Source organism: Opisthorchis viverrini (genome assembly GCF_000715545.1).
Source record: "Opisthorchis viverrini unplaced genomic scaffold opera_v5_131, whole genome shotgun sequence".
In the NCBI taxonomy this organism is placed as follows: Eukaryota; Metazoa; Platyhelminthes; class Trematoda; order Opisthorchiida; family Opisthorchiidae; genus Opisthorchis; species Opisthorchis viverrini.
This window is the reverse complement of record NW_008751784.1, coordinates 507,757-532,977: the sequence shown is the minus strand read 5'-3', so window position 1 is coordinate 532,977 and position 25,221 is coordinate 507,757. Positions and strand designations below refer to the sequence as shown.

Here is a 25,221-nt window from a genome sequence, read left to right as displayed (position 1 = left end):
AACCTGAAGCCCGTTACGGGTTGCTACCCAATTAAAAAACTCTGAAGGTTGAGTTCTTTTCCTTAACGATCAAGGTATGTTGCATGTGGTAACAGATGTGATCAAACCAATGTCTATATCGCAAGACTGAACACACAGCATTAAAAAACACAGTGTTGTTCATCGCTGCAACTAAAAGCTTCCGTCGTTGATCATTTGGAGAGCTAAGGGTGTTGTTGCAAGAGGATGCCCCAGAGTTAACTCTGTCAAGAATGGGACAACTGGGAAGTAATTGAAAAGACGCTCGCGGGGGTTCGCTGAGTATCGGTAAAAGGTGTCACCGAAGACTACTTAAAGCCACATGATACACGACTATAATGTGTTGCGTAAGGGTTATCTGAGGGCAAATCCTGCTAGACAATGCGACCACATGGGTCTATAACTCCGTTTTGAATCTGGTCCGTTAATATGGCAAATGCAACTCGATTATTGTGACAATACAGCCGTGGGAAATACTAAGCGGAAACCCATTCCTCTTACGCCCGACTACGGGGGGGGATACTATAACTGACAGTATGCCGTGGACAATGCTTTTCACGCGAGGAAAGGATCTGAGGTAGACGAGACAGTGAACGCTAAAGAACAAATGCGCGAAGAGCTTATTAACCATTGTGAGGGACGTATATTTCAAATGGATTCAAAGGATGAGAAATCCAAGCAGAATAATCAGTCATATGTATAGAGATGTGAATAGACTGACGTTGCGATAGCCATGCACAGCCACACGGCCGGGAAGGGATAGTGGAAGAGCACTATAAACGACAGATTTAGCTGGGTTCTAGGTCAGCTTCCCGTCAAAACCAAACTGGTACACAGATGAGTGTATAAGTCAGATTTCGTGCAATTTGGGTTCAAATAGAACATAAGGTTTATGGAAACTTGGGGACAGCGCCTACCTGATGAGCCCCAAAAAGTTCGAAATCGGTCCTGGGTTCTCAGAGTTTTCAGCAATCCTTAATGGTGTATTACGCTTGTACAATGTACCGCAATATCTTGAATATTGTGCCAGATGAAACATGAGACGGTCTGGGGCATCACATTCAGTTGCTTAAGAACATCACAAACGAGATATTCAGTCGGGTTCCAGGTGCGTTTCCCTTCAGAACTAAATTAGTATACAAATGAGCGTATAAGTCGGACGGTGAACCTTATTAGGTAGCTTTGGAAAAATCAGCTATCCGACTCGAGTACTATTCAACTATCACAGGAAATTGAGGATTTGTTCGATCTGCTCTCCAGATTAGGAACATTATGACAAGGTACCACGGGCGGCTACTATTGTAGGAACAATTGGACCTCTCTCAGGCAAACAGTTCAATGTAACTGCTAACTACCCAAAAGCCAGATCACATTAAATTAAACATGTGATCTCTTATTAGCTTCCGGGTGATACCAGATCAGAATAGAATATGTTCATCTTTTAGACCCGTTCGTAAGGGTTTGAGCGGTCAGCGAATACTATCCACTCAGGCTTACATCGACCTAAGAAGGCTTTAGGTACCAAGTGAAGCTCCTCGTAAACTGATGAATTTTTATCAGGTACGCTTATACGTCCAGTGATTCGACCATTGCTGACTAACAGCTCTATTCAGGATGCCAGCCAATCATATATGAGCGGCCCAGTCAGAAATTGGGCAACGTGTAGATAAGAAGCCAATAACTTTGACAAAAGCGCACATTGAGAACTAATCACACGATCAACCAGTCGCTCTTGGCCAAACAGCTAAGTGTTCGAACAGTGACCGGAAGGTAAAGATAACCATTCAGTTGTAACACCCTTCCGGTGCTTAGCTGCCATTCCACCAAAAGGAAGCATGAGGGCTGGGATATCGCCAGGTTGCCCAAGCCTAGACAGCGGAAGTCGAGAAGCAGAGGTCGGGTTCGAACCACGGACCTTAGAGTCAGTAAATTCGCCCTCTAACCACTGAACAGGAAAGTCACAGACTCGAAACCCTATCGCGAGACATGCATTGCTGATGATTTCCAACAAGGGTGAAAAGCTGTACAGTGCTTCTCGGCTTTTCAGCATAGACTAGCTTCATTGACAGGATGAAATTTCTACTGCACAGTTGAGATTAACCGATTGCTCTATGATAGCAATTTGTCTCATCAGTGGCAGTTGGTGCGCTGATTAAAGGTGAGGACAGCCACAATCTTATTAGAGGATCAGATGGGGCAGCAGATTAGGACCACTTTTAACGAATGGTTAAAAGCGCCTCACATAAGTTTCTACGAAGAAACTATCGGAATCGATACACGTGTCTTGCACAGTCTGAAAATTCGGAGAGAAGTTTTTGAACGGATGAGAAATCAGCAATGAACTCACATTCCCTTAACTCGTAGTGAGGTACAAGACAAGTGCGTAACGCGTTGTACACATCCTGTGAACGGGAGACACGTATCGGTTCAGGAATGTAGACATAGTTTGGAACGGCGGATGAGCTGAACGAACGGATGAAGGAATCCGGTGGAACAAGGTCCATAAACACACCACTATCATCACCGCTACAGCAACTGCTCGGCGAATTTGTGATCGAAAAGGGCGACTGACTCGCATTACGCGCGCCGGAAATATAAGCAGAAGAGGAAGGGCAACAGCAGCAACAACAGGGGCAACAACACGCGGGAGGTGGAGGGTTTACACATGTTAGGGTCATACAAAGTGGACAGTCTAGATCGGTTGCCACTTGATGATGTTGACCTGGAGCGGACTGAAAGCAACGATACCCCTTTGTGGTTGTTGATGGGAAGTTGAAAGCTCGGGCAACACCAGGTTCCCATGGAGGATAGCAGGAACGACAGTGCGAGAGTAGATTGGAACAGCACGGAAGGAATAGCAGACGCCAATTCAATAAGGCCTGTTGGGAACTGAGGCACAGTTGGCAGCGACAAAGAAATGGCTGTAGGGCAAGTGATGCTGGGCTATGAGAGCCCCAAGTGGATGGTGTAGAGTGATAAGTCGGTGGGATACAGTGCGCCCGGTTCTCAACGGACTGGGCTTGTCCATAGCTGGCATTATGCGGAAGCCCCGGAGCAGGGTAGCCGGATTCCGAGTAAGGCGGAGGCGGAGACAGTGGCAGTGTCGTGGGTGAATAGTAGGTTGATTTGTTGGGAGGACTAAAAAACGAGGGAGCCGGGCCAGTACGATCACGTTCCTCAACTGAATAAGCCTTGCGGTACACTGGTGGTGCACCACTGAAAGACGACAACGGTAGGTGTGAAGGATAGTTTCTGTTATGGGTATCACGTAAGGGAGGTAAACGTTCCACAGAAACGGTGACATCGAAACCAGTTAAATCAACATACACACTGCCGTGGTCTTTACCTGGGGACAAAGCGTCAGAAGACTGCAGTTTGGAAGATGGTTCGAGGTGCACGCAACAGGGGCAGATCATTTGAGGTTTGGAGGTTTGAGGATAGTTCCAAGCATAAGAAACCACAGAAGACGCCGGGGCGGTGAAGGCACGGAACGAATTAGGATAGGGAGCCTGTTGATGTGGTAGTGATGGAATGGACCTATGCAAGCTTGAGGGATGAAGGATGGTCGGCACGAAGGCGGATGGTGCATAAGCACGAGTAGCGTAAGAGTGACGACGCGCAAACAACGGGAGAAGAGAGCTCGCAGTAGTTGCTGTACGACAATTCGAGTTACCACTAGAGTCGCGGGAAGATTCTTTCGTGTTCTTGGCTGAAACGACGGAAAACTTCGAACCTGGAGTGGATGTTCCCGTGGAACTTCGTTTTGCTGATTCCGGCAACTCAACCGAGGTTGAAGTGGGAATGTGGGTTAGCAACAGGCCATCAGAGAGGCGTCGCTTGGGTTTGAGACGTGAAGCCTCTGCTGGAGTTAACCAACAATTGGATGTCACGTTTGGAACAGCAGTCGTTGTCTCTGTCTTTCGGTGCAGTGGCGCTAATGACCGGGACTTCGACCATACTTGTCCAACGGGCGGGTTATAGCGTTCACAAAGCATCATATACTTGGTGAAATCTTCACCACCCATTCCACGAAAAGCCCGACTAACGGATCTGTTGCGCGTCGCTGTGTGCCACGGCAATCGGGATTTTGGTGTAAGGTCGAACGACGGTGATAGAGATTGAACAAGTCGAGAAAAAGCCGCCACCGATTTAGGTGGCGGCAGGAGCAGGAGCCGGAACAAGGTATTCAACGGTTGTACGCTGGCGAGAAGCGACGACGATGCCTGGGAAACACTGGAACATCGGCGATCTGAACGCGTTGTTTGGGGTAGACGTGGCTTACAACAGCAGCCTTGAGCGAAAAATCCCCAACGAATGGAATCACTAAATGGATGTATCTCGGGATCTAGCGTGACACAGTGAATTTGTGTACGACCGTTAATGGAACCCCCCGGTGGAAGTGCCCTTTGATTTCGAATAACCGACGCTGTTTCGCTTAGCAGTTCGGATCGACTGTTGTGGTTGGTGTTTGGAGAGGATTTAACAAACCCGTTACCATCATCCGAGACGCCTTCGCTAATTACGTCTGCGAAGCCAGTGGATATGTAGGGACAGAGAGCTTCGGGTGAGAGGTCAGAGAGCACAGCAGAACCACCAGAAATCGGTTCTTCCGAGTGAGCAACGGATTCTGTAAAAGAGCAATGCTTATCCGACTGAGATGAACCAGGATACAAAACACAACGAGAGGGCTCCTCGTTTGGATCACAAGGACAGCTCTTCTGTTGCGGGCAGCTGGGGACACGACAGTTGCGGTTGAATTCCAGTGGGTCGGGAAGAAAAACATCCTCATCACTTGAGAAATCACCACCCAGCTCATCTGTCAAATCTGCCACCGATGAAGAGTGCTTATGCACAGTGGGACAGGAAGCGGTTGAGACACCAAGAACAGCACTAGTTTCGGCACAGCAAGACCCGCAACCGGCCGATTTCACATATGCTTGATGAAGTGGTGTCCACCAGGCGCTTAGACCTTGATGAGCAAGCGGAGGGAAAGTAAAAGAAGACGCTGTTGTTTCCGTTGGATGTGTTTTTGTTCCGCAACTACCTGGAAAGCGATACGGCGAACAACATTCATCCTCAATCAGTTTTTCACAAGCGACTCTCATTGGAAAGAGTCTACGTCCAGTCTTGCTTTTCATCGATTGGTGCGTAGTATAATATGGAGATTCAATCAATCATTTTCTATAACTGATTGCTTGGTTGCGAGAAGTTCTGACAAGTAGCAGAGTCAAAAATGTTGAGCGCAGGATGTACAGCCATGGATGCGGATGAAGAAAAATTCCTAAGACAGTGAATCGGCTAGAATTCCATCCAACTCCGCATTACATCTAGGGTGAGCGGCAAACGCGTAATTGTCTGCGTTCCCTGATTAGTATTTCGTACTCAGATACTCGCACAGGACTGATGCAAAACGGCGCACTTGCATTTTTCTAGGTCTGACAAGAAATCCGAGCAGCGATTGGCAGAGAGCGTGAGCATGACCATAAGAAACAACCAATAGCGTGACACAGTGTCTGACTGCCCAATGACTGCTGAGCATGAGCTACTCAAACTTCTGTAATCAATGCGACGGAAGAGAAAGAGCAAATGATAGGGACAAAAGATTAATCTGTGAAACGGTGGGGAAATTGGTAGATCTTTTACGGCTGGGATCAAACTTCTGTAATCAATGCGACGGAAGAGGAAGAGCAAATGATAGGGACAAAAGATGAATCTGTGGAACGGTGGGGAAATTGGTAGTACTTTTACGGCTGGGACAGGGAAAGGAGCTTCTCGTGATAAGGTCACAGGTACCACTATTTCAGCCAAACGTAAGCGAAACAATGGCTTATTTTTTAAGGATATTGTGAAAGACAACTAAGCTGCCACAAATGGTAGATAAAGTCGCAAAAACACCGAGCGGACAGTGATCTCTACTGTAACCGGAGCTTGTCTGCATATAGATGTAGAAAAGTAACGAACTATCGCGCGTGACGTCCCCTCAACTCAGAATATGACACGGCATATGTAATACGTTTGAGCGGTTACAGTTGTTTGCGGAACTTCCCTTCCGATGTTGTAGTGTTTTGGAGTATAGGCTTCTCATGAGATTCTTAGCTAATGCTTATTAAGAAACTATGGTCAATGAAACAAAAATAACTGAATGGAAAATAGCTGTAGTTTTCATCCAGTCGGTTTGGTTCACCGAACAAACACGAAATAACCAACCCAGTCGATCAATTGTCTAATGAAAGGGATTGAACAGTGAAAGAGAAACTCGTACAGGAGAATGGAAAATGGAAGTTGCTGTGCTTCCATGGAACGCCTTCAAAAAGACACAAGGAAGCGGCAAGCTACCTCGCATGTTGCCCGTAACAAAGCGGGTCAAAGACAACCCAATCTAAGGTCACGTGCTATTTCCCAAGTAAAACAGTTCTTTGACTTAATTGCCATTCATTGGCTTCTATGCCACAGGTTGGATACCTTGAGGCACTGCAATTTCATGCTGCAACATAGTTTGAGATTCCTGTCGAGACATCTGAAGGAATTTCCCAACATATTTTACGAACAACTGTGGGATATCTCAGCACGAAAAAAGTACCGTGTAATGGGTTGGACCCGTTTAAGACAACCCGTGGCACTCCCTCAGCTGTTTGCATTCCCTCCCAAAGTGGACTACAGATGATGCTACTCTAAAGTCTTAGAGACAGCTTGGTATGGTGAGAGAAAAAGAAAACACTTCGGAGGCATTTAAATTTATGAAAGTGTCATTATAACGTTGCAACCTGACTTGAAATCGAAAGGACAGAGTTCTTCTGTTTGAGATGACTCGAAAAATACTAAAGAAAGCCGGTGTCCCTCCCTTTTCTCCGATAATAATAATAATATGGCCAGGTGACCCAAAAGTACACGGAGCAGTTCTCTCCATTAGTTACACAAAGTAACGAACAAACGGAACAAATGACTCAACCGAAAACGGTGGAAAAGCGAGCGAAGATTGCTTATGTGACGTCACTTCACAAAGATTGTGATAATGGCTGGAATGCTCCCATCATTCGGCGCCGCAGCTTCAACAAAGCAATTCCTACCCTGGCACTAGAAAGCGCTTTGGAGTGACGATTATGTATACGCAAAAGCGAGTGAAGATTGCTTATGTGACGTCACTTCACAAAGATTGTGATAATGGCTGGAATGCTCTCATCATTCGGCGCCGTAACTTCAACAAAGCAATTCCTACCCTGGCAGTAGAAACGCTTTGAAGTGACGATTATGTATACGAAGTTCATGCGTTTCACGCGCGGAAGCGACTCCTCGATCACGGTGTAGTGAAATTATTCTATTTATTTATTTATTATAGCCGAGCAATCGATGAAACCAATATGCGAGAAAAGATTGCCACAAAACCTTGGTCCAAGCGTATCTGTTAGTGGAACCCCACAGAAAGGAAATCCCTAAAACATTTCCGGATCCGACTGGATCATGTGAATCGATTGTTGGAAAAACAGACTAAACAGCGAGACGTTTTGTCTATCAGAAAGTTGATGAACAGCTGATATGGTTATTCAAAGACAGATTCTAGGCTATTTCCAAACGGATTAGATCACTGTGTAGACGAGTAATAACTTAAAGAATGTGTTTATCATGTCGCCCAACTTTTGCCAGTAACAGTGAAGTAAACCAAGCTTCGCAGGAAAACAGGACTATTGATATTTGTGTAGGTTTCATTGTATTCGCTTGTGTCCGATGGTGGAGTAGACCTTCAATGCAACTTCACACATTGCCACATTAAGAGGACAATCAAGAATAGGCCGGGAGGTAACGCAATTTGCTTCTATTATTATAAAACAATTCGAACGCTTACCGTTATTTTCTCTAAACACATATGTGATCGACTTTCATTGTTTTTGAAATCGCATAAATCGCTTAGGTAAGCAGAGCTGTTGGAAGATGCAAAAATACTAGGTGTAATATCTTACTCATAAGGCTCCTGAAATTCGTTGGGAAGTCCATAAACGGTTTCGCACTCATTGGGGCTTATCAGGCAAGTCAGACCTCCGAGTTTCAATAAACATTATGGATGGATGGAATTTGTCAAGTGCTCTGACACAATACTTGGTTTTGGCGGGCCACTTATCTGAAACCAGGCGAATGTCTCGTTTATGCTCGTATTCTTCAACTGAAGAGTTTTTAACAATCTTATGGGTACTGTGATATCCCGAATATCATACCAAATGAAGCATAAGGCGGCCTGGTGCATCACACTCAGCTGAAGAACAGCGTCATTAACGAGAGATTTAGCTGGGTACCAGGTGAGTCTCCCATCAAGACTACATTATTGTGCAAGAATACTTGGCCGATCCAGAAATACTGCTTTCTTCTATCCGGTTTCAAGCTGTGGCCACCGAAATGAATGAACTCAAGGAAACTATGATTATGCTCCTTCAAAGGCAAATCACTTTATCACTCAATGTCTGGAAGTAAAAAACAGCTTTCCTTGAATTTGGCTGATTGAGGGGAACGAAGTGGCTGATCCACGATAATCCGCTGAGACGTTGCTCACTCTTGCATTGCAAAATAATGCTTTTGAGTTTAGATCTTACTGCAATCGGGGAATAAATCCTGGGGCTACAGAATTTCGTAAATTTGCACACTGGCATACAAGTATGCCCCACGGGCTTTCAGACAGACTGAGAGCAGAACCATAATTTAATCGGTCTGGGACATTTGTGTGACGGAAAGAAAACCAGCTTTTGATGGAGTGGAAGGTGTGGGCACAGGAACGCTTTTTCCGAAAATCCACATGTGGTGATCATGGGGGACAATGAAAACGGTTTCAACAGGGATTATGCAGCATAGTATAGCATGGCACAGTATGGTATACTATATTATAGTATAGTGTGGAACAGTATGGTATACTATGGTAGTGTTTGCTGCTTTGCTAGTTCCGCAGGATAAGAAGCCAACCAGCCCCGACGGCAACTGAGTAATCTACGGGTAATGGCCTCATCACAAGCTCGCGGCCCAGGCACATAGGATGGCCCGGATACCTTACAGCTCACGCATCTGCGATCTTTAGTCAAACTGATCTACGGACAGGAAGGGCGGTTTCTCTTTTATTTTTTCTAATCTACGATTTGGAAAACTTCTTTGTGGTCATGCGGCAATGGAACAGCTGCAATGACGCTGAGGGTGTCATCGATACGCTCATAGTCGTTGATTTTCGCAAATTGGATTTTGGAAATTAGACACCTGGGTTCAGGGCCTCATCACTATCCTCGTGTTTATGTGCTTTAGAAAACCCGATTGACCAAGAATTACAATGAAAACAAGAGTAGAGCATGCGAACAAGGACAGAACCTTAGGTAAAGCCATATCAACTCGATACCGTAAATTGAACACGAGCAACGTAGTGAAACCTGGTACAGAGACGGTGAAGTCAAACACTGGCAGTATGCAACCAGGGTTAAGAAGGACACTTAATCTCGTTACGAGTAAGTCACTTTGGTCACATGTACCCCAAAGTATGCAAAACAGTCCTGAATCTAGCCATATGACACATGACTAGCTTCAGCTACTCATAACGAACTGAAAAACAAGGTACGCCGACGACGATAAGCTATGCTATCTAGGGAAGATGAGGCCGTTCAAATGAATGGACAAGTTGGCTGCAAGCGTTTATGTACCAGTGCATGCTCTGCGGTGGATAAACTGATTTGAGACAATGTACTGCGATAATCTGAATATCGTATCAACTGAAACATGAAACAACTCCAGTGTAGTACACTCAGTTGGAGAAGTTTGTCAGAAAAGAGGGATTTCGCTGTGACGAAGTTAAGTCTTCGGTTAAAACCAGATTAATTGGCAAATGAGTGTATCGCTTGAAATGTGTACAATTTGGGTTCAAACAGGACCTAGGGATCACGGAAGCTCGGGGGCTGCGGCTACGTGATGAAATTTGAGAAGCGCGCATCCTTGCCGCGGCATGTCGAGGAGTTTTCAACAACCTTATGGGTGGTGTGATCCGTCAAGACGATGAGATGAACTAGGCCACCAATTCAAGTTCGCACTTCGCAGTGACCTGTCGAGATCATCGTAACCAAAGCATTGTTAGTAAATTAGGGAAATACTGTCTGTCAGATAGTTCCCCGACAAGGTAAAAATGACTGCAACGGAAGACCTTTCCGTCATGTCACTTTAAGCCATCGTCAAAGATAGATGTGCAGTTTTCCCCCTAGTCCTGAGCTGGTGGTTTCTTTAGTGCTTCATCATCCATAGCAAAGAAATACCGATAAACCAACAGTACTTTTTATGGTGGAAAAGACAACGTTTTTAGTACCCAAATTCGAATCCCGATCATCAGCATGCGCACTAACGATGTCCACCTATACTGTGACAAGAAGTTTGCATACCAAACGATCGCCAAGTTCGGTGAAAATATCAACTGCCACTTGAACAACCGACATACTGCCAATGATAAATTTTGTTTTAATTACGAGTGCTCTACTGAAGCTGTCTTTTAATTTTCAGTTGATTTCAATCCAATGGGTTTGATAGGTTCCAAGCCACTGTATCCCCAACAAAAGCAGTTTACTTGGGTTTCACGTTGTGCACTCCTCCCAGTGGTGATGGCATCAGATTGAATGAGGCCTGAGAAGCTCTGATATGTTACGCGTAAGAATGGACTCGTAGCGAACTTGCGAACAAACAATGAAGTTATTCACACAGCGGTTGCTCAGCTGCAATATAGATGTTCATGAGATTGTACTGCATCAGACCTACAGTCGGCATAATGTATTCGCACTGCACTGTGCGCATACATTGCAAGAAGACACACTGGTGGTACGACTCAACAGCTGTTGTGACATGAAGCGATTCAGAGGAATGTGGTACGACCGCTGCGAATGTACATACATTCCATAGCAGTTGGAGTTAAATGATCAGAGTGATGAGCAGAGCAGATGCGACTAACGTATGCGTGCATGTCCCACCTCGTAAGAAAAATGTGCACACTGTATTACTGACTGAAGATGCTTGGTGTAAGAACAGCTATTTGCCAGCGAAACAAAAACAAGGTCTGCCAGATCACGCTTTGAGCTGTTGTGGCTCCGCTAAAAAGATGTATTTACTAGTGTTTTTCTTTCAAGTCCCCAAAGAGCAACACTTCAATGCGAAGGGTTGTGAAGAAACACACCACCGAGCGTTTGTCGACCAATTTTCGATATGCCACACCACCGAGCGTTTGTCGACCAATTTTCTACATACTGATGGTGGTATCAAACCGGACGAAATACACCAGAGCACTGGTTACTGGCCAATGCGGATATTGCAGTCTGAGTAGACATATGTAACGCCGACCGGCCCAACCAGGGCCAGGCGAATAACAAACCGATAGAATTCACGGAGCGAAAACGTAGTAGTCCATGCTATAGGGAGATGGCTGTGGTTAGAACGCGGATTTACTAACCGGAAGGTTCGTGGTTCGAACCCGACCTCCGATTCTCGATTTCCCCTATCTAGGCTTGGGGAACTTGACGGTACCCCAGTCCTCATGCTTTCTTTGGGTGGCAGGGCAGCTAAGCACCGAAAGGGTGTTACAGCTGGACTATTTTTCATGCAATACAAATCCTCAAGATCTGACAAAGACTACGGAATACAGCTTATTCTACCCGCCGGTCATACCTAGCTCTTCTGAAGTGACGGGCTTAAGTGGCGTCGGAAAATGCTATGAATGTGTGGTGGAGGTAGGTTCACATGTTCGCGACTAGAGATGCGCACAAGCGACTGAGAATGTCAGGAGTTGCGTCAAACATCTGTACCACACAGTCGAGTAGCCGGACTAACGAAAAATGGACGATGAGTCACCTTGTCCGTGCATTGTTTCCATACTATCCGAGAGAAGAGCGAGAGCTGAGATATCGTCCGGTTGCATAAGCCCAGAGAAGAGCAGTCAAAGAGCGCACTAAGGAACTATGGGTTATTAGGAGGCAACATCTTGACTGCCGAGCTGTCATGTTTATTAGGGATAATATGAATGACGCACTGATATCTGGACATTTAGTTGCTGAAATCTCAAACAGCGCAGCATAAGAGGCCCCATACGACAAAGACCTGTGGTGATGAACAGAGATAGGGCAATAAAACTGCAGGCAGACTGGTACGTTAGATGAAGGTAAAAAGCCATAATGTCCAGCAAAATAAACTTGAAGTTCGACGCACGTCAGACTCCCGTGCCAACCCAACTGCACGAGAGTATTTCGCAACCGCGTCACGTGATACGCAACGTCGTTAGCGTGTTACACAATAGGGCTGCGGCATACTTTCAGTGTAGCCTGTGCATGTATCATCCACTGCAAGTAAGACCTCAGAGCCTGAAAACACCAGCACAATCAAGGCTAGATTATCAAACATCTGTGCGAAATGATGGACCTGAATGCGAGCTTCCGGAGTGAGTTCATTTTGACGTAATCTAGTATGGGAATATAAGGCTGCTTTTACCCTTTCATCCTGGGCTAGGTTGCGACCGACTTCGATAACACATCTTCCAGCCAAATATAAGCACAGTGACAACGGCTATTAAAAAAAAGGTTATCCTAATCAAATGGACCGATCGAGTACAGTACAACCAAGAGCAATGGAAGAGGAGTGGGCGCTTCAGTGCACAACCTACCAATTATCAGACCGGCCCAATGGCCGATTCATTTGGAACCAGATAAGAGAATGGGAGAAATCAGAAAAGACCAGGAAAATCGGACGGGCTTCCAAAATTTCTATTCATTGCTATTCAAGGACAATCGTGGTGTAGAATTTTCAGGCGGAAATTCTGGCGATGATAATAACAATTTCTGAAATATTATTTCCGTGGTTCATAACGGATCCCACTATTGCCATTCTAGGACTGAATTCTACCACGGTGATGACAATCAGTGTTCAACACTGATGCTTCACTGTCAGTCCGATTCACACAGTCATACAACAAAACAGCCCGCACAGTAGCTTGATACACACGTTTCCTGAGATTTAAGGACACACCACTTTGACACCATAGGTGTCTCAGATTAGTAAATGCGACCAGAGCGTTCCAGATTCGTGAATTGACCTCATCTACCACACTACAATCAGAACTAATACAACTTCCAAGATACGTAAAATCTCCACAACTTCCAGTACCTCTCCCTGGATTGTAAGTTGCGTGTTCAGTGACTGCATGTCCACGAGCAGGACCTTACACTTTGTGGGTGCAAAGTGCGTACCAAAAGATAGGATGACTTTGGTCAGCCCATCCAAAAACACCTGCGTCTTCTTCTCCTTGTGAGTCGGTGACAAGCTTGGAGTAGCGAAGCAGGCAGGCAAGAGAGCCGGCTGCCTACTGATGTTCATAATGGCAGTTGAAGACCATCCAGTTAAATCACGTAGCAGAGATAACAGCTCCATTAAGTACGTAATTGGGAAACGATGATGTAAAACAAAAGTTCATTTCGAATTCCCTTAAATTGTCTGAGCGCGGATTGAAAACCCCACACCAGAGGAAAATACCATGCAATCTTAATATATGCACCCCAGTGTATGAGCCCGCTGGATTGGCTGATTCTTTGTCCATCTCGGTGGTCACCACTTTGGACGCCACAATCTATATCATCACAAGTGATCTGAGAAGAGCAGATAGTTCCCTTTTAACCTTCTTTAGCTCAACGCTCAACTTCAGTATGTGTTGGTAAATAACACCGATATCTCTGTTACAAACAAGCGCACCCCACTTGGCAACGCGATTCACTACATTCTGACTCCTTCTAACACAACCTGCTCGAACTAGAGCATCGTCGCTTTAGCGCGGTAAAATTGCAGCTCATTTATTAATACAGGCAGTTCAGATGGCATGCGGATTCATCCGGTGGTATAACCATTTGCATCACCCTAAGCAGAGCTTTTAAGAACGCGGCCTGCTGCTCCATATAACGGTTATACGATCTACCGTGGTACTAGCAAACTTGGATATCACACACCCCAAGCAGTAATACTGAATCCATGTGGCACTTTCAATCTGTCGAAGGATTCTGCTCTATGTAGCAGCAGAGCATGCCAAGGTCAGTGGTGCACTATAGACCTCGCACAACACCATCCAGTGTTCTTTACTTTCATTTGGACTTCCAGTCCTGGAGACTATTTCACCCCTAACGAGGTATACACAATCGAAGTGTGCACACAAAAACTCCATTTCGTGAGTTTCAGGTAAGAAAGGACTCAAACTAAGAGGCAAAATGAGTAATAGTTGGTGAAGCGACGAGTTATGTGATTGTATTTAGCAGTTTCCATTATTACCTTTACCAGTACCTGTGATATCCGACATAACGCCCATGTATAAACAACTGTCGGAGGTCAGACTAATGATAAAAACATTTAACAAAACTCAGAATGAAACGTGTTTCACGACGTAGTCTTTTCTCTTTTCTCATTAAAACGAAACAGCTGGGTGCGTTTGTCACTCCATCGCAATGTCGAAAGTAAATAAAAACACATTCGTTCGTTAATTTTATTAACTTTGCTAAAAGAGGTGAAAGATCTGTAACTCTAGGGGTAAATTGTTGTGCCCTTAGGTGAGCACGCTTCCAAGGCAAGCACCATATTTTGGCCGATCTCGAGAGCGTATGCCCTTGGGGGATTCAGTACGTTGTACGTGGTAATATCCGGAAATTTAGCCTTGCGTTAGATCTGTGGGAATATTCGAATATGCTTGGAACACAAAGTAGATAGGTGACTGACTGCCCAACAGTTACAGAAAAAACGTACCATAGGGTGAGAACACGAAGTTCGGGTACTAAGGTCACGGGAAAGCACAGGTGACTACCTACTAACACAGAGCGAGTAGTGAAAATATGAAGCGGATTACGCCAAGCAGCATAGGTTAGGCCCACCTGATCTGGCGTTTCGGATGATGTGCGCAATCTTTTCCAGTTTTCCGGTCAATGGAATACGGATGAAGCTCCTCATCATGCCTCCTGATTGGCGTGCTCTCAAGAACAGCCTATGCAATAAGTGTGCGTGTGGTTTCACTGGGTGCAATTTGGTGTGCGTCTTTGTTCCGAATCATCGTCCTGCGACCGTGTCTCGTGATAAGTCCAAAACAGATGAATGGGAGGTTCGTTCCATCACGCCGGTTGACAAGCTTTAGGTTTATGTCTCAATGCAATCTACTTAATAAGAGAATGCTGACTGGAATATGAGTGGGGCTGCATGGCTCGAGTGTATGAAGTATGATGGTTCGGTTAGGCTCTCCAGCATGTGCTCCATGATCTGTACCTAGAGCTGGCTGTCTATGTCGTCTAGTTATCTGACCGGACATTCTGCGCGCCGAATTCTGTGTGGTGTTTGGGTCCATTGGGGCTTTCGAACATTAAGGGGTGGCGTTGTACTGTGCAGTCGATTCGGTGGGGCGCTTTAATGTTGGACTATGGAATGATTTTGGATGGGCGTCAGAAAAGTCTTGAATTTGACGCCTGAATTCGACCTCGCTATCTTGCCGTTTCGTAGAGTGCCTTCCATAGTATCTATTCAAAATCGTTCAGTTGTAACACCCCTTCGGAAGGGGGATGTGACTCAATGATTACAGCGCGAGGGACCGGAAGGTTCGTGCTTCGAACCAGACCTCTGGACCTCGAATTCCCTTGTCTAGGCTTGGGCAACCTGACAGTATCCATGGCCTCGTGTTTTCTTCGGTTGGATCGGCAGCTAAGCACTGGAAGAGTGTTACATCTGAACGATCTGTGTATTTATATTTTGAGGGATCCTGTGCCCGGCTGTCACGCCACCCGAAGGAAGCACGAGAGCTGGGATACTGCCAGGTTGCCCAAGCCTAAACAGAAGTAGAGATGCAGAAAAAAGACTCGAAACACGGATTTTCCAGTCAGCAAATTTGCGATCTAGCCACTCAGCCATTTCGCTGTATTAAATCCTCCGGACTCGTCTGCTCATGTGGATCCGCCTCAGTATAGCTTTTTGACATGATCCACTAAGCAGTCGACGATTGCACAACTGGGACAATTTCTGCAACAACCAACTTTTCAGATTGTGACAAGCCTTGATAGAGGATGCCCACGGCATCCGACATCCCACTATACTGCACTACAGTATACAAAGGTATTACACTCTACTATGCCCACTCATACTATTTCCATATTACAAATCACGAGGCACTCAATTTGTTTGATAATCTCCGAACCATTGTAAAAAATGAGGAGTAAAAAGTCACAAAACATTGTTGCAGCTACCTGCTTGCGCCGAAATTGCACTGGATCAATCAAGATAAAAAGTCAACCAAACAATGGACTGAAAGGTTATTAAAAGGGCGCTAGCAACCTCGACTCCCTGGTACAGGGCACATTGTGGGGCACAATTGCCCGCAATCACAAAGGCAAAGTTCATATCGCCGTGTATTGGAATTCGAAAAACTGGTTTATTGATCAATTCTGTTTACTTGTTGCACACGCACGGAATAAATTGATTTCGAATGATAAGAACAGGCCGAACTGCATCAACTGAACCAACAATAACACCAATGAACCAATACGGTCCTCTGATCGACGCAGATAGAAAACAGGCATAAACAGTGTAGTTAGGAGTGGAGAAGTAAGGCAAGTCTTTCTTCAGAGCTAATCCATCATAAAAAGAAATCTCCCTTCAGTTCTGAGTACTATTACTTGATAGAGAGAACCAATTTGGCCACATAACACAGACGCGAAAATTCCTTACATTTTCGTATTTCTTTCTCTCTTTCTGTTCCCTTCTTTCTTATATTACAGTTGGCAAGATATCCGAGTTATCACAGTGTGTCCTCTTGACATAACACAGTACTCATGAGCTCTCCATCGTCGAAGGACTTTCAGCGGCCATATGAGTAGTGTGCATTATTCAGAACTTACGTATTGTTGGTTTTGATGACTGTAGGGCCTTGCGGAACGCTTCAAGAACGACATTCTAATATTCAACTTCTTGTCACCACTTAAGAGTCAGCCCTAGTCAGTTCCGATCACATGTAACGTATCACATTGTAACGTATAGCCTCATAGCAAGCAGAACTTCTGGTAAACAGGGAAACGATACTCAGGTAGGGCTGTGACGCAGGTGATTTTACTTATCTGTTGTCAGCTTTACACACAAGAAACTATCCGGGGCCGTTATTCATGACGACAGCTACGTTAACTGGGCGGTGGATGACGGACTGTAATTGCGCAGCATGAGTTGAATCAATAAATTTAACTTATCAGCCATAAACCGTGAACCACAGGCAGAGTGGTTCCAGCTGGCACAGTCCAGATCATCGGTGCAACCAGGTAGGAAAGCACTGCCAAAAAAGCAAAACTTCCAGCCCTGATGCTAGTTCGATGCAAAACTACTAAGCAATCCAAAGAAAGAAAGCCGCTAAACTGCTCCGCATCTAGATGAGCTAAAGATGGTGTTTGATCTGAGAAATATTAGGTGAGGACATCTCACATTCAGATGCGCGCTCTACAAAATTCAGAGAGAACATAAGGTTGACGGAAACCTGGAGGCTGCACCTACCTGATGAGCCCCCAAAAGGGCAAAAACAGTCGTGGGCTGCCGTACAGTTTTCAGCAACTTTGTGAGTACTTTCCTCCAGAGAGAACAGTTTTTTTCTGGGATTCTTCAGGACAACGAATGCATCGGAGTGCAGGTCATGGTGACTTCCAATAACTGGTTACACACACAGATCGAATACCACCTGAGTTTGAACAGCCATACGCGGTAGCCATCAGCTGCTACTCGTGAATCGCCATCTGGTCTGCAGACTACTCTGGTAGCGAATTCTACTAGATGCATGTGATCTATATACTCTACCTTCAATTAGGAAAGTTACAATTTTAAGTGTCAACGGATGTATGAAGAGATTGGTAATCAAAGCAGTCCCAAGTACATGACTGCTGTTCAATTCGTTGGAACGCAAAGGGATGAGAGTCAAGTCCCAAATGATCGGAAAGTTATGTTGCCAACTGACATGTTCATAGGAAATTTTCATAAGGAACTCGTAGGGAGTAATCCACTATTCTTTATCATAAATGTCCCAAAAAGACTGCCAATCACCTGTTGAGATCCGGCGATCAGCCGGTTTTCATGTGTAACTAAACATCAACTTTGCCGCAGATGAAAGTCTGACCAGCTGGCACCAAAGTTTAGACAACGTTCTACCCGAAGCTGTAGTTACAGATCATACTGAAGGCTAGGTTGACCAATCCGGTATCATACATAGTAGGAACATACGTAATGCTATTCTGACTAAGTCTTGTGAGTTCGTAAAAAAAATTATTGCCAGTAGGCGAGTGGAAACTCAGACCATGCTCCAAAACGCGGTTTTCTGCGACTGTGTTCACCCTCAGCGTTCTTACCCGAGAATTCTAACGGCGCTCTAATGATGGTGACAAATTTGTTGAGATGCACATTTGAGCAAACGAAAACGAAACTGAACTCACGGCTGATCAGGCGTGAAAATTATCTCGATGAGGTGAGCTTAGTCACTAGGGTGGGCTTTGTTGATCAATCCTAAATAACAGAGCATACCGTGTCCTCAGTCCTAAGATCATTAAAACACAGTCTCATTGGACCTCTCCACACTCGGTGATATTGACACTACACACTGTGACAACTTTGCTATCGCTGTACCGTTCAAGCGACAGGTGTGTGCCATTGTGTTTGGACTTGGCGCGTTCACGTGCCGCATCCTGAGGTGAGCGAACCAGTGGGTGCCACCAAGCATTAGAAAAACTGGTTTAAACCAACTTATTAACTGGCGACCCACTCAACATATTCATTTACCGTGGCAATACTACGACTGAGCGGTTTATATTGTCATCGTGAAGTGAATCAGTCACAATGGTTCGCGAGTTTCAAGCGATTTAAGGACCACAAATGAACTAAGTGTCCCTCGACTGGCACATTACCTTTCGACTCATTCAGGATGAATGTTCTTTTCTTGTCAATGAAAAATAAACAGCCACTCAGCTGGAACACCCACTCGGTGCCTAGCTGCCAGGCCACCCGAAGAAAGCATGAAGACTGAGATACTGTCAGGTTGCCCAAGCCTATCTAGGAGTAGTCAAGATGACACGATTGGGTTCGAATGGCGGATCTTCCGGTCAGTAAGTTCCCGTCTTGACCACTGAGCTAGTTTGAGCTTAGTACTTAACGCATCCATACAACGGTCTTTTGTTTGGCTCAGTCAAAAAAAGTTTACTTTTACCAGCTGACTGTGGGCCTCAGTGAACCACACCACAGATAGATGTGGCTCAACAATCCGTGGGTATTGGGCTGAACTCTGGAACAAGCTACGGCGAACAGAATAGGTCTTGGTTGCTTGTGGTACTCTAGTCCATGAATCATTCGATGAATGCGTGGTTTTTTAACCACTTAATCAGCCGTGCTGGACCAGGTGTCTGTTGTCTTCAACGCATGGCTTCTCTCCTGATCTCCCCAATGAAAACTCCACTTACACCCCTGCATTGATGCATCAGTTATATCGACGAAAATGAGGCAACTATAACCATCGTACAACCAATACGCGTTTTTTTACAGCTGAACATGATATTCTGAGGAAAGAGACAAGCAGCACATCATCTAGAGAGAAAATTTAGAGGTCCATCGAAAAAGGAATTCTCATAGGCACTGGTAAACTAATCGGATTCAGGGAGATACGCAAGGTTGAAAAATTGGGATAGCGAATGAATGAGTCACATTACCGGCACATTTCGCTGGGATCGGTTATGACGAACAAGAACCGGTAAGTTTCGGGTAAGAGTGCACAGGGGTCCGAAAACTTTCACCAGTAAAAATAGCGTGAGATAAGCCCTGAGATTATCAGAACACAAGCTGAACGAATTGGCCGGATACACGGAAAAGACCGCAAACTCGTTCTGAAATGACTGTACGAAATTTAACTCCAGTAAATCTTGCTTGGCATTAAGCTGCAAACCAGGACGGACCCGAGATGGGAGCATCCTGAAGCATGCCAATTCCAGTATCTCAGCTCCGCTCAATAAGTTTTCTAGCAAAGGAACCTATCAATCTTGAGCAAACCCCTACTTTACAGTATGCTCAAACAGCTAGAAGGAAGACACGGAAAACACATTTTCACCTTGAATGGTACCATTAGTTCGGGTATACACAAAGAAACCCAGGCTGAACTTAACTGGCCTCCGACACCCATGGTGTCGACGTCAAACGTAAAAAGTAGAGTTGGCAACACCACGAGGCATCCCGTACTGTCATATAAGCATATAAGCCAGTAAGAACGGAACATGATTTTCGCCGTGACCCACCTACTGAACATAACACAAAGCAGAATTCTCTGGCCTCCATTTATTCGGAGTCGTTTTGCTGCGGGAATATTAACAACTGGGTAGAGAACGGTTGACGTAGGCGAGATAATCAAGCGGTAACAGGTAGCGACAAACGACCGCGAAAACAAGAAACATGTTGAACAAACATGTCTAACGGATAATTCTCGTCGCTTCAGGCTGGTCATGGATAGTTTCAGCGAGCAATAAACAACTAAGGGATGGACCAGAAACACAATGCATACATATAAACTGACGATCGATTGAAATTGGTACCAAATTCAGGACAATGTTAGTTGGAAGGTTGAGCCACTAAACGCTTGTATGCATGCATGGTAGTAACACGCGTACAAACTATCGGTGGTACTCAAGATTATTAAATTTTTAGAAAGAAGAGCAACGTCACCACCAGTGGTACACACGCATTCCCGTCCAGCAGTTGGTCTGGCTATGTATAGTTTAGCTATTTCAACATAAACTGGATCTAATTTGACCGAACTGTCTGAGTCAGGCAGCCGCTCGAAGTTAAAACCTCAAGGGGCTCTGTGATGGTGGCGAAATCAATTCTTATGGCGGAGTAACAGAGGGTAGATAGGGTATCATCGTTGATATCGTGCAAAACAAAGACAGCCCTTTATTTTGCCACCAAACGGATAATTGTTCGTCTAAGCTCCACCATCACACGCCAGAAAATCGGGCAGCTAAAGCACTCAGGGAACGTTTCTATATCCGTGCGCGACTAACCACAGCAGTCCTCCGTAGGTATGTCACCTTCCGGGAGAGGTCAGAACAAGGACTTTGCATCAGATTTCAATGGTCTAAGATCATCATCAAAGACAACGCCAATGTCGACACTGATTTTACAATGTCGTACAACTACTGAGTTTACTTAGTAGTTGTTGGGGCGGTACGCCTGCCGTAATAGGGTCCCCACGACTGCTCTGCACTCAGCTGAAAAAATGCAAGAAATGGCGCCTGATCGATATCAGTGGCGTTCTTACAGTCAGTTCATTTTTAGATCGTCTGACTGAACGCTTGCTATGGGCCAGCACGAGGTTTCTTCCTCATTACTTCCTTTCTATTCCCATCGATTTAAGACTTGAAGCATAATTAAATAAACTTTGTGGTTGTATACCAGTGAAGCATCAGTGTAAACACTAATGTTGCTGTATCTGATAATGATAATGAGAGTACATTTATGTAATGTAGTACTCATAAGGTTGCTGAAAATCCATCGATATATTTAATCATATTGGAAGCTCCGAAGTGGAGAGTGGACCTAGTCCCAGCATTTTGAAGGTGCCTACATTACCTTAATCAGTCAGGTTGTAAGAAAGTAAGGGTATGAACGCCACCGACATCGATTGGTTGCCATTGCTTGCGATGTGTTCAGTCAAGCGTTGGAGGGGGGTCAAGAGGACCCCATCCTGGAAGGCCGACGGCATCAAAAACACCCAAAATCTATGTAATCTCTCGTACCTTCCTGTCAGGTCGCACGTTATCCACCTCATGGTTTGTGCCGCTATGAAGGAGGCACCAAGTGCAACACTCAGTTCAGTAGATGTTTCGGGATACGTCGTAGCTGAAGTACTGAAGTACCTATCTTTGAGAGGTCATTCACTACCATGAAGTCCAAGTTTATATTCCCTACGGGGACTGAACCCTGAAGAGCGGGCGTGAACCCCAAGACCTCTAGCACAATATCTCAAGAGTCGGCTGGCAATCCTGAACAATGCAATTTTGGAGCACAAGCACCGATGCTTAAAACCTGGTTAAAGCAGCTGAAGTACATAAAAACCCAATCTTACCGTTAGTAGTACTTTAGCCCAAGCCTGTTGTTACATTGCGAGGGACAGTATCCGACTTCAGTTCCTCCTTTTTGACACTACTACTGACTCGGTTATCTGTTTGGACATTAGTTATGGTTGTTTGTTTGTTGTTTACACATCACTTACTGGATATAATGAACTACATCCTACAGGCTAGTGAATTCACAACAGTTATGGACAGTAATACATGTCAAACGCCAGTAACACATTAGCTATGGATTTCCGAACAACGGAGAGTGAAAAGTACCAAAGTAAAATGGGAAAACGATTAAGAACAAAGTACCCACACCTTTGAAACGTATTCCGCATTACATGGGAGTATGACAACATTAGCAGAGTTAATCCGGCATCCGTTGTGAATCCTACAAAACACAAATCAGCGCGCAACAGCACCTAAACATGTTCGCCAATAAAGCTAGTTAGATGTCACGTCCTGCATGGTCTACAACCACGCGTAAGTGTGGGTACCAGGTAGGAAGGATCCCACAGTACTCCAGCTGCAGCCATTTTCGTTTCGCTTTACAGTGCTCATTCCCTGAAAAGTTTTCACCAGTGAGGGTTTGAAGTGGAATACAATGCTCCCTCTGACGGAGAGTGCTTGGGTGTGCTCCCGAGACGCTCGCTCACAGAAATTCAGCATGATATGGCAACGAATAAGCTCAATTCAATCGGGTCGACAACTGCCGCCTCCTTGGATGGGGACACAAGGACTTAACTCACCAATGGTTAATGATACCGGTAGAAATGGTACAGTCAGTGGCGTTCGTGCATCAAAGCTGTCAGCTTCAATACGTAGCTACCCAGTTCCCGAACTAACTGGACATGATCCACACTGTCCTACTTTCCGGTGATATACGGTGGTATACGGTTTATGCCTGATAAACTGATTGATTGAGTATGAGTTTCAACCAACTTAACCTGATACGCCTTATTTTCTGCGCTGGATCGTTACTAGGTACAGTCTTGTCTGTCAGCCTGACCAACTGTAATCGCCTAACATTTGCCACACTGCGAAGGTGCTTGTGATCAAACTTTTGAAATCCGGGCACAAACAAGTATTCTTTTTACTCAGATTTTAGCTAAATGGTACAGTCAGTGGCGTTCGTGCATCAAAGCTGTCAGCTTCAATACGTAGCTACCCAGTTCCCGAACTAACTGGACATGATCCACACTGTCCTACTTTCCGGTGATATACGGTGGTATACGGTTTATGCCTGATAAACTGATTGATTGAGTATGAGTTTCAACCAACTTAACCTGATACGCCTTATTTTCTGCGCTGGATCGTTACTAGGTACAGTCTTGTCTGTCAGCCTGACCAACTGTAATCGCCTAACATTTGCCACACTGCGAAGGTGCTTGTGATCAAACTTTTGAAATCCGGGCACAAACAAGTATTCTTTTTACTCAAGGTAGATTTTAGCTGTTTTTTTTGCCAAAGTCTACTTACGTGCGCTTAGCTCCTGAACAAGTGATCAAAGCCTGTATTCTACAATATCGACATGTTGACTTTTGAACATACTCAGAGAGAAGATGCTGCATCACACGTATTGCAAGTATTTGTCACTAGACGAAGTCCATTTCTGACCACAACATATAGATGAAGTTGAATCCTAACGAGAGTACTTAAGAGAAACGAGGAAAAACAAACAAGACACCAAAAGTAACGTCACAACAATGCTTTTCAGGTCACCGGCTATTCAAATCAGTTTGTTTTGAAGCAACAAACGACACATGTGCTTACACTTGAAGATATTCAGTAGGAATCGCACTATATGCTCAATCAAAGATGAGTGAATATCTTGTTCTGGAAGTGCTCACACTTTTTGTGCAATTCTGACACAGCCTGCTACACTGACGTTGGATCCCCTACATTACTCGAGACTAGCGAACTTCCCCTCTGTTTCGGAGAGGCAAAGTGCTCCTTTCCTGCGTGGCGTCTTTTCGGATAGGGCTACGGAGGTTTGTGAACAGGGCAGACTGAGCGGTGGGAGTCCCAGCCGGGGACCGTTGTTCAAAATACCGGTCAATCCTGGTTATCTCAACTGCTCACAAGTGCATTCACAAGACAGAGTCTCTGCTGAAGGAGTCCAATTCTTGCTGTGGTTTATACAAAACGAAAGTGGATATCTGGGATGATAACTGGGTTGACGAATTTCCCACGGAGAGCTGACCAAATCATCGTTTCAATTTATCCACAGACGGTAACTAGTAGGATCACTTGAGACTAATTGGCAGATGAAGGATATGCCAGCCTTCCTGTATGAACAAAGCCCGAACACTAGGCTGACAGGAGACTGAGAGCTCCACACATCATCTTGCTATTTTGTAGATCGGCCACTTCGAACAGAATCGAATGGTTGTGGGGACTCCATTTCCATCAGATTCCGATGACGCTACACGAAGATGCATCTGTGAATCCCGCTATTTCATCAGGACAGACAGAAGACATGAACATTTCGGATTGCTTTAGTCAACTGTAAATGATATAGCAACAACGGCTTAATTACATCAAACACTTCTCTGAGGAACGGGGTACTTTGAGTTCAGTTTCACGGTAGTGGGATAGGTTGAGTTAGTTTTTGTGCACACGTGCCAGAGTTGGTTTACAGAAGGTCAATGCCCTCGCATTTCAATTACGTAAAAGTATGGCGAAAGTATGAGTGAGTCAAGTCCGATGGCCTGTCTCAAAGATGTTCCGCAACCGATGATCCCCATTACGAATTGGCTGTCAGTGATGTTGACTCGTTGTGTCGCAACAGATTAGGAATGTGTTCTGAGATCCTTTGAAAGTCTTGAAGACACATCAAGTGAAAGTGAACTTCCAGACGATGAAGAAGAGTGGTCATTCACACTCTGGAATCTTTTTTGAAACACAACCCCTTGGGTTATCGAGACCAGGCGCTGATTGGTTGCTCTATAAGAACGGTTTGAAGCGGACTGGTGTTACTGCTTGATGTTTGAGATATGATCATCCCCAAAAGGGTGGGTCCGTAAATTCCTTCTCAGAAGTACTTGTCAAATTGGATGGGGGGTTGTTTTGCAATGTAAAGTGG

At 45.0% G+C, this 25,221-nt stretch overlaps 2 protein-coding genes across 2 annotated transcripts in view; one reads left to right on the top strand and one right to left on the bottom strand.

The window, feature by feature from the left end:
- T265_06276 (hypothetical protein) overlaps positions 1–25,221 on the bottom strand; it is a gene marked incomplete at both ends in the record, with an annotated part of 70,874 nt that overhangs the window by 25,041 nt on the left and 20,612 nt on the right. The gene's annotated exons all lie outside the window — the stretch shown is intronic.
- T265_06275 (hypothetical protein) lies at positions 12,180–24,648 on the top strand (the record flags this gene model as incomplete). Its single annotated transcript, XM_009171495.1, has 3 exons — positions 12,180–12,442; positions 14,146–14,223; positions 24,498–24,648. The coding sequence occupies 3 exons, from the start codon at positions 12,180–12,182 to the stop codon at positions 24,646–24,648; spliced, it is 492 nt and encodes a 163-aa protein (XP_009169759.1).